Source organism: Dendronephthya gigantea, unplaced genomic scaffold (assembly GCF_004324835.1).
Source record: "Dendronephthya gigantea isolate DGI-Jeju-01 unplaced genomic scaffold, DenGig_1.0 000000F, whole genome shotgun sequence".
NCBI classification, from domain to species: Eukaryota; Metazoa; Cnidaria; class Anthozoa; order Malacalcyonacea; family Nephtheidae; genus Dendronephthya; species Dendronephthya gigantea.
In genome coordinates, this window is record NW_021163010.1 from 1,951,499 (window position 1) to 1,969,908 (window position 18,410).

Below are 18,410 nucleotides of genomic sequence, written 5' to 3' on the forward strand. Positions count from 1 at the left end.
TACAAATGGAAATCGGCACAGCTTTTCACCATAAAAAATATAATGTTGTCCAGTTATTTCTCTCAATGCATTTCTCTTTCAACTGTTGGCTCTGCCTTTGATCTATCTAAGACAATATTTGGATATCAAACTACACTTCCTTCATGTAATGTTGCCTTTGTTTTATCTCGATTTTTGGGTGAGGATGAAGTCAGATTTAATCTTGCTACGATCACGGAGAGAAATATTTTAAACATTGTAAGAAACGCAAGTGGTATTAGTAGCTGGTTTAATTTCTATCAGTTGCTGTTCACAATTTCTGAAGGTATTTGGATGGAGACTCCTCTTGTTTCTCAAGTTCAACTGGCCCAAAGCCTCTCCAATGCTCAAATCCTCACCTATTCGGTTCCACAAATCGCGTACGCAATCAGAACTTTAAATAGTTCTAGTGCATTGAGTAACATTATGAAGAACAATTATCAGCAATATCTTTCACTCTTGTTGCAAACGTATGGCTTTTCAAAATCCGGTCTCGCCTCCTTAACAGGACAAACTGAAGCTCAAATCGACGATTTAACGATACAAGAGGCTCACAGTCTCGTATTTGAAGCGTTATATCTGCGATACAATATTGTTGAATTTTTAAGCAAGTTTAATCCAGCAGGCGTGGACAAATATGTTGCAATTAATCTTCCCTCATTTGAATGGTACCGACTGGTAAAAGCAGCTATTGAGAAATCGTTTGATCAACTATCGATAGCTTTTTCAACAAATCTTACAGTAGGAACAGGTGGTATTTCAGTTGTGACACTTACAGATGGAACATCTTCAATTCAAGTTCAAACTTGTAGCGCACCAAGTTCCTTCGTAACCACAGTGACTTGTTTGGCGTCATGCTTGGGTACCACAGTATCAGAAATATACCAAAGAACCATGTCTGGGTATCAAACACTGTATCAAACGTCAGCCGTACCTCTGATGAATAACAAGATCGTTTTGGAAACGGAAAAGTTTGAAGATTTGTTAGCGAGACTTGGAACAACACTTGGAAGTATTGACAGTGAAACTGTTGGTGAAACAATCCAGAATCGCGTTGGACTGACCGCAGAACAGTTGCGTTGCATGTATGGATGGTCATCTGAATTCACATCTTTCCTGTTTGGAATAAGCTGGAGAAATGTTAGCTCGTTCCGCCTTTGTGGCAATTTCGTGTCTTGGCCTCTTCATAGGATTGCTTTGGCACTAAAATATTCCACGCCATCTATTTGTGGTTAGTATATAGGTAATCATGGGTTGGCGAGCACATTTCGGGATTAATAGTACGAGGGATGTTTGAAAATTTTACCAAAATTGGACGAGCCGCCGGGGCAAATCCAATTTGCATAGCAAAATTTTGAAACATCACGAATACTATTAAGCCGATCCAAAGATAAGCCGATTCTTTGCCTGTGCGGGCTAGGCACGCTTTGTTTTTTAGGCTCGTCGGGGCCGCATGAGCAAAATTTCAAAGGCCGCTTCGCCCGCGCGGGAAAAAAAACGGCAAACGATCCCTAAATTAACCTTCTAAAACTTAACGAGAGCGATCGTTCGGACAGCTAGGACTAATGACGACGAAGATTATTTCTATTCAGTGCGTATTAAAAACACTTTCAAAGTCCGCGTTAGGCTGGTTTTCCACCAGCGATATTTTTCGCGCCAGGCGACATTTTACTTTTGTTTCAGAGCTTTCAAATTGCCCAAATACAAAAGAATAAAGTCACTTTGCGCGAAAAATATCGCTAATGGAAAACTAGAAGCCGAATTAGAACAGTTAGAACGTAGTGCATAACATCATTGAACGGGTACCAGAGCCCCAACATACTCCATGGGCTTCTCCCATAGTGATTGTCCCCAAAAAAGATGGAGGGTGCGTCTTTGCGTTGACACGAGAAGCATGCAAATTCAGCAATCAACCGAGTTAGACACCGAGTTAGATGACATTCGACTTGAACTAAACGATGCAAAATGTTTTTCTAAACTAGATCTTTTCCAGGCGTACCACCAATTAGAGTTTATTTAGATATAAATGCTTGAAGTCCGGGACTAACGCAGTAGGAGAGATTTTGCGAGGACAACGAGGCGTTAGGAATATCGCGGACGACATGATAGTGTGTGGCAAAACGAGACATAAACACGATGAGAACTTAGATAAATGCCTACACAGGCTTTGAAACAAAGGATTGAATTTCACATTTCTAAATAACAACGAGTCGGACTAGTCTTTTCCGAAGGTGAAACGAGCCCGATCCTATACGCGCAAACGCCTAGCAATATACCCAACGTCAGAAGTTTATTTGGCATGGTCAATTACAGTAGCCGCTATAGCTATATCGCAAACTTTGCCACATTAGTAGCACCGCTATGTGAATTGACCAAGAAAAATACTAAATTTGAATGGCGAGACGTTCATCAGATAGCATTTCAACAATTGATAAGTGCTTTATCAGCTTTGTCGTACTTTGATACTGAAAAGGATTGATAATTTGATAATAAATAAAAGTAATTGATACTGATAGCATGAAACATTTCTGTTTTATCAAAAAGACCCTATACAAGTGCAACGTTGAAATTGAAACTTAAAATTTCGTGTGGGTGGAAGATTGGGAATTTTGGTAATTTTTCGCTTAATTTAGTAATTTTTGATAAGTTGCCTCAAAAAATCTGGTCACACTGTGTGAAGGTTGTCAATAAGAAATGCATATACAGAGATTAACAAAGGTTTATAAATGTAAAAATATAAACAATATAGAGAGAATATTACACGAAGGAATATATTGTCGAGATAATTGGATTCAAGACCAACAAAAGAAAATCATGTTCTTTTATCATCTTAGATGTGAATGAGTGTGTGATTCACAAGGATGACTGTCATTCCAATGCAGACTGTCGCAATACTATAGGTTCGTTTGAGTGTACTTGCCAGGCAGGTTACACTGGAAACGGGAAACACTGTGAAGGTATGAATCTTGCTGTTATTCAGAATGTACTCCGTGCATGGTGCACAACTAAGTATATTCACGCATTACAATGATCGTAAAATTCACATATATAATGATCATCTTGTTAAATTCTGTTCATTATTTTTTATAGATATTATTGATTGTGTTTTGCCACCACGACAATATCCCTGCGATGTAAGAGCAATCTGTCGTGATTTTCCTGGATCTTTCATTTGTGTTTGTCCACCGGGATTAACTCTCAATGCTGATCAAAGAACCTGTGATGGTAAGTATATAAGGTAAGAGAACTGGCTTCACTATACAGAAAAGAAAATTAAATGACAATTCCATCTTATTTATTAATTGATCCACACAGGCTCATCCAATCCAACTTTATCATCAAAGATTAACACGGGAGTTATTATTGGAGTTGTTGCAGCAGCGGTTGTTGTCTTGATAATAGTAATCGTGATTGTTGCTTGCTTTCTCTATCGAAAAATGATGCAATTGCGGGACAAGGAGCAAAACAGTGGTGACGTTCCAAATCTTGCACATGAAGCTGAAAATCAAGCAACAAGAACGCTGCCACCGGTACCGTATTCTGGAAGTGCTTACGAGGAGCCAGCCGAATACGCACAACTCGAAGACTTCGGAAGAGTTTCGAATGATGAAAATTATCAAGGTTTAAGACGTGGAAGCGAACAAGGCGGCTCTAGGAATTCTAGAGAGGATGTTGGTCTTGGAATAGAAAATGAAGTAGACTATTCTGAGAGTGGTGGTGAAGAACTAGCAGAATACACACAACTCAACAGCTCTAAAAGAGTTCCCATTGATTCAAATTATCAAGGTTTAAATATGCATGGCGAGTTTGGTGTTTTGGAAAATTCAGTTATAGTACTGGAAAACGTTATGGACCAACGAAATACCTACGGAAAACAATCCTGCAATACTACTACTCTTACTATATAGCCCGAGAATGTACCATTCGAATACTTTTCCAATTCGAATTGCAATATGGATACAATCGTTGTATGGAAAATGTCACCTTTCCTTCTGTCCCGGCCCGGTATGCTGGTAAAAGGCGAGAGGGGCCGTATGCACCATATAGCACTCTGAATAACACACGAAAAACTGAATTTATTTTCAACCATTGTTGCTTCTGCACTGATATACTACATCAAATTGAGAGTACATTGAATTAGAAATGCTACAGCAATTGGTCTTAATAAAGGTCCAGCTATATCTTTAAAGGACTTGTGTGATTTGATCCAAAATAGCCAATTCCATTTTTATGACCTGTAATACAACTCCATAATAATGAGTATTCCTAAAAAATATACCGAAAAAAATTGAGAAATACGGGCAAAATACAAGCAGTTGTTGCTAAGCACACCGAGGGTAATAAAGCGTATACTTACAAAATTAATAAACTTGTCAATATAATGAAGTCTTGAGGCTTATCGGGCTTGCTATAGTTTACCTCAATCTTCTTTATTAAATTAGTAAAATTTCGCACTCTATACTGTATGGTAAAATAATATTAAAGAACATTTAAACCATTATTTAAAATAAATTGGGAACATTTCATGATTTGCGAACAAAGACAGCTATAGGAGTTAAAGTTAAAATTTATTTCAACTTTGTTTCAAATTTTTTTGCGAGATTTTGAGTTTTCTACCCAAGAATTCAGAAAGAATGTGACACACGGCAACATATTTTGTATTTAAAGTTCAGCCAACTTTAGCCAACTTTAATTGGAAATTAATTAAACCGTTTTATAAAATGACTCTGCAAACAACAGAAAAGATAAGATATTATTATCCATTCTGTTATGCAACTTGTTGATTGCCGTTCTTGATTTCAGGAACGAACTGATGCCGCCAAAATTAACGGTTAAATTAATTAATAATGACGCGAAACTTTCACGCCTTTTATTTACTGCCCAAATTTGGGCAGAAATTTGCCGAGTTGATATCATGTGGTATGAATGTAGATATTTTTGTCACCTGGTCCAGTATTTACCTAAACAATCTAATCCATCTCCAGTGTAGCCAAGGTTACATGTGCACGTAAATGAAGCATTGCTGTACCGACAAGTTGCATCCTTACCGCAGGAATTTTCCAAGCAAGGATTAATAATATCTAAAGAGAAAACAGTTTTCTTGTCTTAGTTCCATAAACTACATCAAGAAAGTGTAGTTACCCAAGAGAGGAAGAATTATAGAAGAGTTAGTCAAACGATTTATGCTCCTTATCGTGGCCTTCGGAAAGCGATCTCAAATTTAGCTATGCGGGATTAAATCACAACCACTAAGGGCTATAAATTATGATGATAAGGTTTAGCCAGCTGCATATAGCTTCCATTTCGTTTTTAATTATGTGTTGCGTCCTGGTTATTTTCAACCACTAATTAGTTACCGAGCATTTCCAAGCTGAATATTAAAGATAGAGTGAGTCGGAGAGTTCATCATAATTATAGAGCATTGAGTAGGTGGAGGGGGGAGTATGTATATTCGTCTCGTTTCCTACGGTCTCTCAACTTGAACGTGTATGAATATTCGCCCCTCTCCACTTATATCTATCCTGCATGGGTGTGGCGTTTGCCAATTTTACACCACTGACCTCGACAGGTTTTTCCATCGCCGCTGTAACCATCTTTACATGTGCAAATGTACGATCCTTGCATATTGGAACAACTTCCATTTTCTTTATCACAGGCATGCATGTCCAATTCGCACTCATCAATATCTGTAAACAATAAACACGTGCCAGAATATGATCCTAAATAAGCTGGCGAGTAAGATTGGATGCAATTAGTGAAATGTTTTGTTCAGGGATGCAATTTGCACTAAACTATAATATGTAAAATAAAGCGGTTTATACTTCGGAAAACATTTTTGAAGACTTTCGTGAAAGATAAATCACGAGCCAAAACATGATCCTTTGAATGCATTCATTTGGATGCCAAAGAAATAATTAATTACGCAATTTGCAGACATTTTGACATATAAATTAACGCCTAGGTAACACATAAGGATGGATTGAAATTGAATTCAGTAAAATATATTTGTAATTTTTTGCCTATTGCACGGAAATTATTTATCGTGGCCATCAAATACTGCATCAAATCATGTTTCAAATTTTTTTTTGGCGATATGACAAGGCGTGGCTCATTTATTTTACTTTACGCTACTGACCTTGGCAATTTTTTCCATCTCCGCTGTAACCAGTTTTACATGTGCAAATGTAAGATCCTTGAACATTGGAACAACGTCCATTTTGTTTATCACAGTGATTCACGCCGAGTGCGCACTCATCAATATCTATAAATGATAAATCACGATAACATGATCCTAAACAAGCTGGCGGATTGGAAACGGTATTGATTATGCAATATGCAGTAAAAAGCAATCGGTTAAATAAAACGGATTTATATTTTAGAAAAGATTCTTTTGCTGAACGAAATATTCAGCCCCCTCCTGAATCCAAGAAAATTTATAAACTCAAAGTCAAGAATCTAAAATAAAGTTTAATGATTTTGACTCTGAAACTCCCGATGGTTTTGCATTGGAACAAAGTCCATTTTGTTTATCACAGGGATTCGCGCTCGGTTCGCACTCATTAATATCTGTAAAAATATAAATGACATGATGCATGATCCTAGTAAACAAATAAAGTAAATCAGACCGTATCAGTTTCTTTCTGCGATAGAATCCTTTCAAATATATTATTATACATTGTATGTTACCTTTCAATTACTTGTTGCTAAAACAGTAAAATGTCTAAAAAATACATTTTGTATTTATACCTGTGCAAACAAACCCATTGCCAGCAAAGCCGGTCCAACATTGACAAGTGTACGAACCAAACGTATTTGTACAGTTAGCATTTGCACTACAACTGTTTTTACCATCTCCCACAGCACATTCGTCAAGATCTACCCAAAATATATTACGAGTAAATCTGGTAAATAAATGTCAAAACAGAAGTAATGTACTGAAATAGAAAGCAGAAAACTCTAAGCTTGAGGTTCAGATGAGAGAGTGCAGATCAAGTAAATGAGGAAATTAATGCTTTACCTTGACAGTAAGTACCATTTCCTAGAAATCCATTACGACATGAGCAGTCATACGAGCCAATGGTATTTATACATGCGGCGTCATCATGGCAATCATTTTCACCATCACATTCATTAATATCTACGGGTAAAAGTATATTAATGAGACCATATTGCATGGTATCGGTTTTTGTGTCGTATACAGAATAACACAGTCAATAACTACATTCTGAGAAAACTCTCTTGTTGGTAGCGTCATAGAATCAACACCAGTGGTGTTGAGAGCTGCTCAGCTCAAGAGTGCAATGTAAAATAAGAAATCAACGTAAATTGATAATCAGCGAACGATTTACCGACATTTTCAGTTCATTTTGTAAATGTGCTTATTAAGTATGTCTAAAATTAAGTATTTTGTAATTATACCTGTGCAAACAAATCCGTTACCAGCAAAGCCGGTCAAACAATGACAGGTGTACAAACCAAAGGTATTTGTACAGTTAGCGTTCGCACTACAATTGTTACCATCTCTGATAGCACACTCGTCAAGATCTACCCAAAATACATTTACGAGTAAATGTCAGTAATGCATGTCAAAACGGAAATAATAATTTTTTATATAGAAATATAAAAACAATAAGCAGAAAACTCTAAACTTAAAAATTTCCAAGATGTTTTATCTCGTTGCTTTATATTCAGTTTTGACTAGGTTTTTTTAAACGGTTATGTTTTAGTTTAAATTATGCCAATTATTGCCGTGCCTGAAATTTGTACTTTCCCTACCTTTGCAGGCTATGCCATCTCCAGTATAGCCCTGTATGCACTGGCATGTGTAGGAGCCAGGCATGTTAGAACAATATGCATGAGCGCTAAGGCTACATCTATCAATTCCCAAAGAACACTCGTCGATATCTTAATAAAAGACGGACGGACTTATAAGACACAGTGATGCCAGTGTCCTTAGTGTACAACTTAGAATCCCAAATACTCATAATGCAATGGGTATTCACTAAATGCTTGATTTCATAAATCTTTTTCCTACCCTGGAAAACACTAATATAGAAGAACAGAAGTTAAATTTGACGGTATATAGGATAAATATTCTTGCCGGGGAATCGTTATTCAGTAAAATAGAAAAAAATGCTCGGTATAACGAATGTTAAACAACAAGGATAAAAGTAAATATTAATTAATAAGATTCAAAGGAATTAACGTTTCACTGATCCGAGCAAAGTGTTTAAAGTCCAGGTGAGATGAAAAAAGAGACTTTTTTACCTTTACAGTCAGTACCATTTCCTTGAAATCCATTACGACATGAGCAGTTATATGATGCAATGGTGTTTATACATACGGCGTCGTCATGGCAATAATTTTCACCATTACATTCATTAATATCTACAAAATAAGGTCGTAATTGGCTGGGTTAAAGAGAGGATCGATCATGGGATATTTACGAGGTGAAACTGGTCTCTCTATCACGCAGAGAATGCCTTATTAAGTTATCTATATTATTTAATACACTTTGAATACGAAAAGAGTTAACGCGTCAGCATACATAGCTATATGTTTTAGACTACATGCAACGATTACAATTTCTGACTCTTTCTGTTCTCAAAAAAACGAAGTGTAGTATAAACTCCAGGGGATAAAAATCAACTGATTTGGCACGTATAAGAGATCTGTTCTTTGCCCACCTTTGCAATCTCTTCCATCTCCAGTGTAACCATGTACACACTGACACGTATAGGAGCCAAGTGTATTAGTACAATTCGCTCGATTGACATCACATTTATTAGTAACCAAAGAACACTCGTCGATATCTCAATAAAAGATGGATTTGTAAGACATTGGGCATAACCAGATTGTCCATTGTTATATTAAAAATATAGTCTACCTATTATTACTGTGGCTTATTACTATTGCTGAGGAAATGATTGCTTTACCTTGACAGTAAGTACCATTTCCTAGAAATCCATCCTGACATGAGCAGTTATACGAGCCAATGGTATTTATACATGTGGCGTCATCATGGCAATAATTTTTACTATCACATTCATTAATATCTACGGGTAAAAGTATATTAATGAGACAGAATATTGAAATCGGATTTTGTATGTGTCATATATACAGAATAATCGACACAATACACACACAGTATAGTCAATAAAGTCGAACTGTTTTCTCGGTAGCACCATAATTAACAAAACTTCATAGATCAACACCGTTTAAACTTCCATACTTCTGAAAGTTGTCCAATTACCCTCTGCATGACAAAACTCTCAACACCGATATGATAGCAGGATGTTGAGATGCTCAGCTCAGGGTACAATGTGAAATAAGGAATAAAGTCAATAAACGTGCATTGAGAACCATCCTGCCCAAGCAAGCTTATAACAAGTTACTCACCAATGCAATGTTTTCCATCGCCAGTAAAACCATTAAAACATTCGCAGTTATAAGATCCATAAGTATTATTGCAATTTGCCTTGTCGACGTCACAGAAACCTTCAACCATACATTCGTCAATATCTGCATGTATAAAAAGAACAACTCTTTTACATATGCATGTATAAAAAGAACAACTCTTTTACATATTCTTACTGCGATGTATATAACAACGTATTCTGAGTGAGTGAGAGACTTTATTTAAAGAGGGTAACACCTGACAGTATATAAATACTGATAAACTAGTGGCCCTCCAGGAATCCTTAAAGCGGTTAGACGCCCAAAGAAATATGAACACCGCGATCTCGCGAGGGACACAGCGCTTGTTCGCGCACATCGGCTTCTGCTCTGTCACTACAGCCAGACTGTCCCTAGAACCGTCGAGTTTTCATTATTTTCCTAAATTGAAAATGGCTACCTACCTTCTCTATGACTGCATGTTATGAAGATAGGCGAACAAAACTGCCGCTTAGACAAAATTAAGGGTGAAATTATATCTCTATCCTTATATAAGTTATACATCCAGGTCGTCCACTATATTAAATGTTCAATTCTTATCGAGTACCTGTGCAGTTATTACGGCCATCTCCTTTAGTTCCATCCATACACGTGCATTTATATGAACCAATTGTGTTGGTGCAAGTTGCGTTAACATGGCATCCGTTTTCTTTCTCACACTCGTTAACATCTAAATGCCATAAATATCGATTGATTATTGATCATTTGAATAAACAACTATCGAATAAAAATGATAGTTATTGGAATGACTATAGCAACACCCGAAATTCAGCACTGATTTGTACTCATTTAATCACGTCAACCTTGACATATGCTTCCATTAACAAAATATCCTTCGTTGCACTTGCAAGTAAAGCTGCTTGGTGCATTCGTACACGTAGCCGTTTCTGGGCAGTACGTTCCAACACAACATTCATCATAATCTGAAAAATGCATCATATACTGAGGTATTAGATAAATTCTTGTCAAATATTAACACGTTTACTTATTTTCTGGGATTTCGATCCTATGAAATTTTGGCATTCAGGTGCTCTTGTATTCGAGAAAATGTCCCAACGTTTTGATCTAAAAGAGCCCTAGCCCCTAGTCCGGACTCAGAAGAGTAAGGATGAAAAATATATTTTGCCATTTTTTGTTAGTTAAAAATCACTCGAACTGGCTCACCAAATGCTATTATTAACTGCTGTGCCATCAGTGCCACGACAGAGGTAGAAGCAATTCTTTTCAGAGTGCGTTTGAGATAAATGTCTAATCTTTTATTTCCTAGGTCTAGCACATACAGGTGGAAATAGTCCTGTGCCAGCGCGATTCGTCCATCATACGTGATATTAAGATTCTCTGTTTCTTTGGCATAGAATGTTCTAAACAGATTGTGTTTTTTCCCTATGACATTATCCCAGTAAACGACTTCATCGTCCTGATCAACGGACAACTCTTGAGCTGAGCCATTAAAATGTTCCTCAAATGTTGTCGATGTTGGAGTGTGAAACCTTAATATTGGAGGGTCCGATGATCGAGCTATTATTAGGAACCTTTAAAAGAAACGAAATACAACCATCATAATTTAGAAGGCCGCCTATTCAAGATTATCTATTTAGACTCACCTATTCTTTGTATCCATTTCCAGAGCTTGTATATCCGAGAAACGACTCAAAGCTTGTACAGATTTGTCATTTCCGTTGCTCATGTGCAATGAATGTATTTTTAGTGTTTGTCCATTTAGGTAATAAAGAATGCGATTGGAACCATCGTACGTATAATCAGTAACATTTCTTATATTATTGATTAACTTCGTCGAAACAGTTAAATTTAAATAGAGACTGAATAAGTCGTTACTAGGTGAATCAAGAAGCAACAAGCGACGATTGTATTTGTCGTATTTATATTTGTATCCTCCAGAAAATAAAAGCAAAAGTGCCTGTTCACAGGTTTCTAAAAAGAGGATGAATAAGAGTTATTTTGGAATTTTTGAATTTTTTTAAATTTGGATGTCAATTTATCACTTTTCTGAGGATGTCTTTAGTTAAGAAGAAAGTCACTATATATTAAATATCTTTCTACTTTTAAATTTTTGACTGACCTTGTTTTGAATGGCTCTATTGTAAAATTCGTGTTCAAAAGAAAAGCGCGCGCGTTCATCTCATATTGTCCGAAAATTTATACTACTTATTACACAAAAAAAACTGCAATAAACTCAATAACAAGATCGTCAGGCCCGTTACACCCTGCATATATGTATACATAGAGAACGTAACGTTATCATGATGTTATATGATAATTTACCGGTGCAGTTGAATCCATTTCCAGTATAGCCAGGTCTACAGTTACAGTGAAATGACCCCTCAGTGTTCACACACCTCGCATTTGGATCACAGTAACTAAGATCGCACTCGTTGATGTCTATATTATAATGATACATAGGAAGTTTTTTTGCATGGTGCCATATAATGTATATAGTATTAAATCACCACGCCCCAAATTGCTCTGCTGAGACCCAGATATCGGTATATTCATTAAAAATTGGTCATTTGGGATATTACTGGGACTGCATGTTGCAAGATTTTATAAGCGAGAAAACAAACATGTACCTTCACAGCCACTTCCAATTGCCTTGAAACCACTAGAACAAACGCAATTGAAGCTTCCGATAGTGTTGGAACATATGGCGTTGATGTGACATGTGTTGTTGAACTGACATTCATCGATATCTAGAATGAATATATTTAATATAATTTTTATTATATACTAGATTTAATGTAATTAATGTATTGTGTCGTTTGTTGGACAACGCCTGAAGGCATTTTCCAACAAAAATTGACAAGGACATGATTAGGAGCAACATCAATTCAACGCTTGCAAAGGAGTGTACATTATATTTGATGTGCAAAATATCGTAGGCTATATGTTGCGCCCGTGCACGTGCTCATATTATATTGTGAAATACTAGCACGCATGTACATGGGACCACGAAGTAAAATTAAATCCTTTATCACAGGTTGGAAAAAAATGAGAAACATTTTGAGTCAAGAACACCGCCAATCAACCAGAGGACACGATGTTTGGCACTAAATATACCATACAATACCTGTGCAAATTATTCCATTTCCAGTGAAACCAGATGAACAAGTACAGTAAAATGATCCTTCAGTATTCACACAGTCTACATTTGGGTTTTTGCAGTAATTGACATGCTCACATTCGTTAATATCTAGTGAATCATTAAACAGACTATCGGTAAGAACAAACCTAAATCTTGGAACAAGAAGAGTCAAATAATCATTTACTGTCCACCCACCTCACATTTAGATCAGTGTAGTTACCATGAAATCTATTAGGCAGGGCAAAGGCGTGCGAGCGGGAGAATGGGGCGACAGAAGCTCCTTCTTCAGATTGGGGCAGAATTAGTAATAAGTCGAGAGCTGTGTATTCGAGAATTCGCAAAGCTTATTCCCTTACCCTTTTCTCTACATTTCTGAATTGCGCAAGATGCTAAAAATGTTTACATGCAAAATATTCGTATTGCGGGAATTTTTATTAGGTTCAAGCTTTTACTCTTCCGAGTATACTCATTACAAAAGAAGTATTGATACCTTTGCAATAAACTCCGCTCGCTTCGTAACCTTCAAAACAGGTGCAGACGAAGGTTCCTGGGGTGTTGGAACACGTGGCTTTCACGTGACATGTGTCGTTAAAGCAACATTCGTCAATATCTGAGAAACAAGGTGAATGTATATCATATTTCTGGATAAAATGATCCCCGTACAATTAGTCCGCGCACATTTGTACGAGAAATGAAATTAAAATTCTAAGAAACTCACCAATCCCAATAATCATTTCACTTCTAATAGACTCTAAAAATACTTCTCGAACTTTTCGTAAGTTTTTTTTCGAATATATGTCAACATGATCGTGGCGTTTTTCCAAAATATAAAGATATAATTCGTCAGCCGCGACCACAATTTCTTCCTTGTAACTAATACCTAGCTCAGTTGTTACACCTGAGATGGTTGTGGACAAAACTCTAAATGAATAACTGAGTAATTCGAAAATTGTCCAGTAAATTGTCCCATCTTCAACGACATACAGTGATTGCCCATAGCCACCATTATAACTGATAAAACGAACCGATGCGTTTTGACCAAGGTCGTAAAAGACAAGTGAGAAATGTTGTGATGGGGTGACAATTACAAGACAGCTATATAATAAAAGTACATTGATAGTTTAGTAATTGATTATGTTTGACGTAGCATTGTGTTTCCTAAAAAAAGTATATTTTGGCTTGTATTTTAAACACTCCCCTTAAATTGCTTATGTAAAGTGTACTCACTCGTTTAATACGTCAATATCAACACCCCTGATGTTGTGGATATTAGCCAATGCTTTCACTTTAACATCTTCCATATTTGTAAGATTTAGCATACGAATTGTCTGGGTGGCCTTATGAACATAATATATGTTTTTGCGACGACCATCATAGGCGAAACGTTGAAAATACTTTTCATCTGTAGCCAAGATTTCCATTACCAAACCATCCAAGCGTACATTGTATATGGCATTGCTTGAGTTATAAACCAAGATGTTGTGGTTATGTTTGTCATAGACCAGTTTACTGCCAGATGAATCAAAGATTTTGCTTGATGAAGTATTGTCAGCCAAGGTGTTGTAGGAGTTTATCCGAGAAACGCTTGCATAATAGATAATAGGTATTTTACAATGATCTAAAGAAGAAGAATTCAATATTGTTGACATTCAACATGATCACTGTACATCAAAGATTCGATAAAAATAATATTATTACATGGTAGTGTATTTTACCATCATAAGCGTATACGAGTCTAAAAATCGGGGGGGGGGAGAAATGTTTTTGAGGGGTGGCTTCCACTCCCCCCCTCTATTCCACACCGTACGTCTTAAATACCATCAATCAAATCCACATTGTATATTTGAATGTAATTAGAAGTTTTAACTAATACAATCTATCCCTGGTCATTTTAGTTTTGCTTTCTTTTTCCATACAAAATCTATGCTAAAATATATCTACATACCTCCATAAACTTTGTTGACCACGCTCCAAATCAAGATTACTGAAAATAATGTTGTCCTAAAATATACATGTACAATGAAACGTCATATTCAGCAAATCACCATGCATGATAGGTAGATAACAGAAGCTAGAAAAGGGTTGGCACACCATTGTCTTTTGACAAAAGTAACTTCTATATATGCTATTGAAAGACAACGGAATAGAGATAAGATCACTACGATGTATAGATCTATGAATTCTAGCGTAAGTGACGATAAACTGGACTAAACATATGCATGTAACGATGAAACGACTGTCCAATGCAAAGATGCATAAAATTGGCATAATTCGATTAAAGTTGGCATAATTCGTGGTAAATCGTGACTTGCACAACCTTTCAAAATCTGCCATGCTGGGTATTCTAAAATACAGTAGGTAGGAATATAATAACTCAAAAGGTCCCTCACTGTGTAGTCGATATTGCCGTTCCTGTTACTCTGCAAAAAAGCCTTCTTTTCACAATGCAGCTGCTCGCCTAAAAATGCCTCCGTTTGAAGAGTTATTGCCGCATAACTTTCGATTCGCACGAGGTGCTTTGCGTGGTCGAGTTGACCGCGTCATGAATCGTAAACTCCGTATTTCATCATAGTTGATATAATTTCAAAAAACAGTCAATACACAATGCAGCAGCCAGTGAACCATTAAAATTGTATTATAGATCGCGTTTTGATCTAGATTGGAATTCCGTTTGATTGCCGCGTTGTGACCAGATAGTCAGCTTTATTTAAAAAATGATGAAATACAGCAATATCCCACCACAGCAAGTTTAAGCTGCCGCCTAGATATGGCTATGCCAATACTACTACACTGTAACAGTATATTTACTATATTACTGGACATTCTGGTATATATTAAGATCAGGCTTAACTGTCACTCTATATTCTTTCTGAATCAGCACATCAGCGTATATATTTAAGATATTGCTTGCCTATATTGAACTGATGTTAATTTCGTGTCTTTTATTGACGTTTCAATATGATTTTGATATTTCTATTAGCTGCATGAACGTTTATGAAATTGTTTTATCCTTTATAATATAAATGATAATTATTTGGTGTATCCGAATCATAATTGATGAATGACATTCGTAGATTAACAAGTGACATGCAAGTCTCAATGCACCTATAATTATGTACTTACATGTTCCAAAAAGAACGATTAAACTTCAGTCTTCAATGATACAGATTGTTGCGATCTCAGGCTTGATTTCATAGAAATTTAGTCTACTACATCGTTTGACCGATGGAATGTTTATAAATTTACATGAGTATAGTAATTAACAAGTTTATACCGGTAGCATGATAAAAATGCTGGATGCTGATTGGCGATCACTAGTATCCCTGGATGCTGATTGGCGATCACTAGTATCCCTGGATGCTGATTATTTTCAAAAGGCGAAAAGATATATGCATGCATACATGAACTAAGATAGCGAAAATACTGGCCAAATTGTTCTATTATTCCCGAATTGTGCTCGTGATTGCTTACGGTTATACTTCTACTTTCAACACTTCTGTACTTTCATTAACACAATACTTTCAACACAAATTTGGGATACGTATCAAATTATTCGTGCATGCATGCGTGCATATCACGCATATACCAAGCAATGCAACTTACTATCAGCATTGCATACCCAGAGCTATAGATTCTACGATTCTACGAAATCCAATATAATAATTAATCAGGCTAATTTCCTTGTCGAAACTTGCAGGCCTAATGCACTATAAGTACTAGCCGGTTCTATAGTCGGGCAAAAACGAGAAGGGGCACGACTGAGATATCGCCACACGCATCCAAATTCGAGGGTATAGAATGGAAATAATTTCCATTCTAATTAATAACATATATCCTAAATACACCAATAACCATTTTATTTAATAAAACCCTTTCTAATTAACAACAATTCATCTAATTTTACATGAATTTTACATGCACCGTAGTTTATGAGTGTTGGGAAATTATTTATAAGTTGATTCTACTGCTGCTTGTGTCCGGTATGGTTCGATGATCGTGCCTGTTTTTTAGCTATATTCTTGCTATATCTCAAATGAAATAATTAAATATCAAGCACCAAAACTTGATTGCATTAAACTCCGTTGTTTTTTAAAAAATTGAATTTGGTATAGTTATATAACTACAGTATACAGTATAGAATTTTCCCCCGTGAACATGGTCATCGTCAAAATGGCTTTGAACAACAAATCTGGGTTAAAAATCTCGAGATCACTTACAAGCGAACGAAAGTGAAACAGTGGTGGATTAAAGTTTTAGAACACAAATTTTCCGGCAACGGATTTTTTTTGTAAGCTCATAAAATAAATATCGATTTGAATCTCAGCTCAGTTATAATAAAAAATATCATAATTTATTTCGACTGATCTTAGCACTGATAGAAAACTATAATTAGCATTCAAATGTTAAATATCTACAGTATGCACTAGTTCTGTATAATTTTTATATACTGTATAGATAACGATGACGTGTTATTGTGAAGTTTCTCTTATTTACATACACCTACGAAAATTCATCGTTTCGTAGCAACAGGCCCGAATGGCATGCCAAAACAGTGGAATGCCTGCATAATAAATTATAGGTCAAAGGTAACCATTTAGGCAATCTCAAAACGTCAATAAATTTTTTCAAATAACTTTTATTCTTCGGGCAATTAAGAGCACTTGATTTGATAACAATGGAATTACTAGACCTATATACTAACTTTTAGACGAATAACGTCTATATCGATCACGTACACGTCTAAACAAATATATATAGTTTTATCCATGATGAAGTGCATGTATTTGACTTTGTGAGCCCCATATCGCAAGACAAAAAGAAAATTCTCGAGCAAAGAAGAAATTAAGGACATAAAATAGAATACATGCTGCGGTTAAGTGATCCATTCTTTATCAGGCTGAAGTGAACATTCAACATTATCATGAGCATTAATAGGCGAAACTAAAAAAAAGAGCGACAAATCATTTGCCACAAGCTGCATAATTTTCAGATGCCTGGCAATATTAGGTGCAGAATTGTCAGAATAAACTCGAGAACGATTAAAACGCTTTGCAAAGAATGGAAACAGCAGGAGTTGAACGTAATAATGCATTCTTCTGCTGCCTTGTTACATGAAGTGAAAAATTATTCATAATATATGGTTATTATTAACCCGGCTCTCATCCCTCTGTACGATTCTCTCGAAAATTTTCCGAGTTTTTGGATTGGCGATTTCACATTAGGGGCTGATCTTGAAAACACTGGTAAGTGTACTGTTCATTTTCTGTATATATTTTCGTAATGTGCAAGAACAAATCAATCTGCAGATTATACACGAATGCCTAACAATTTATTGTGCAATGTTGGGTCGGGTTGTAGTCAAAACTTGCCGCACCAAAATTGTCAAGGCCAAGGGAACTGCATTTTTAACACATTTTCTATAATGGAGTACAATAGTTGCTATCAGCTTTAACAAAATGATGAAACAAATGTGTTTGAAGAAAATTTTCTATACGGTGTTACGGGTTCATTCGCTTTAATAATTAAGGCTTTACTTTTCTAGCTTTTCTTCCCTCTTTATAAAACTAAGGTTTACGCGTTGGCTGACGAGATAACTGCATTTATATATAACAGCTGCATATAACGAGAAATAAATACATTCCTCACTCAACAATCGGTTAAATAATTTTAGATAAAATTTGAAACAAATCAAATCCGAGCTAAGATTGCCCGATTGATCGCCATAATCATTTGTGTCTGGTAATGATGTTGGACAAAATCTTCGAACTGCCTGTTAAACGGACCTTAACTGTCCCCAATAAGTCACAATGTCAATAACTGTCAAACTTGTTATTTT

The 18,410-nt window shown here is 36.1% G+C and overlaps 2 protein-coding genes across 2 annotated transcripts; one reads left to right on the plus strand and one right to left on the minus strand.

Annotated features, from left to right (window-relative positions):
• The first annotated feature begins 225 nt into the window (after positions 1-225).
• Positions 226-4,345, plus strand: LOC114518684. Its single transcript, XM_028538691.1, has 4 exons — positions 226-1,249; positions 2,853-2,975; positions 3,109-3,243; positions 3,334-4,345. The coding sequence occupies exons 1-4, from the start codon at positions 313-315 to the stop codon at positions 3,924-3,926; spliced, it is 1,788 nt and encodes a 595-aa protein (XP_028394492.1). The 5' UTR covers positions 226-312; the 3' UTR covers positions 3,927-4,345.
• Positions 4,195-15,784, minus strand: LOC114518744 (fibrillin-1-like). Its single transcript, XM_028538740.1, has 24 exons — positions 15,698-15,784; positions 14,520-14,575; positions 13,802-14,192; positions 13,293-13,669; positions 13,065-13,184; positions 12,560-12,682; positions 12,063-12,182; positions 11,758-11,874; positions 11,079-11,406; positions 10,639-11,006; positions 10,278-10,397; positions 10,022-10,144; positions 9,418-9,540; positions 8,955-9,074; positions 8,706-8,831; positions 8,287-8,406; positions 7,795-7,923; positions 7,438-7,563; positions 7,037-7,156; positions 6,766-6,894; positions 6,155-6,280; positions 5,580-5,705; positions 4,980-5,099; positions 4,195-4,253 (listed from the first exon to the last, which is right to left on the minus strand). Coding segments are annotated over exons 1-24 (3,669 nt in total). The 5' UTR covers positions 15,700-15,784.
• Between the last annotated feature and the right edge of the window lie 2,626 nt (positions 15,785-18,410).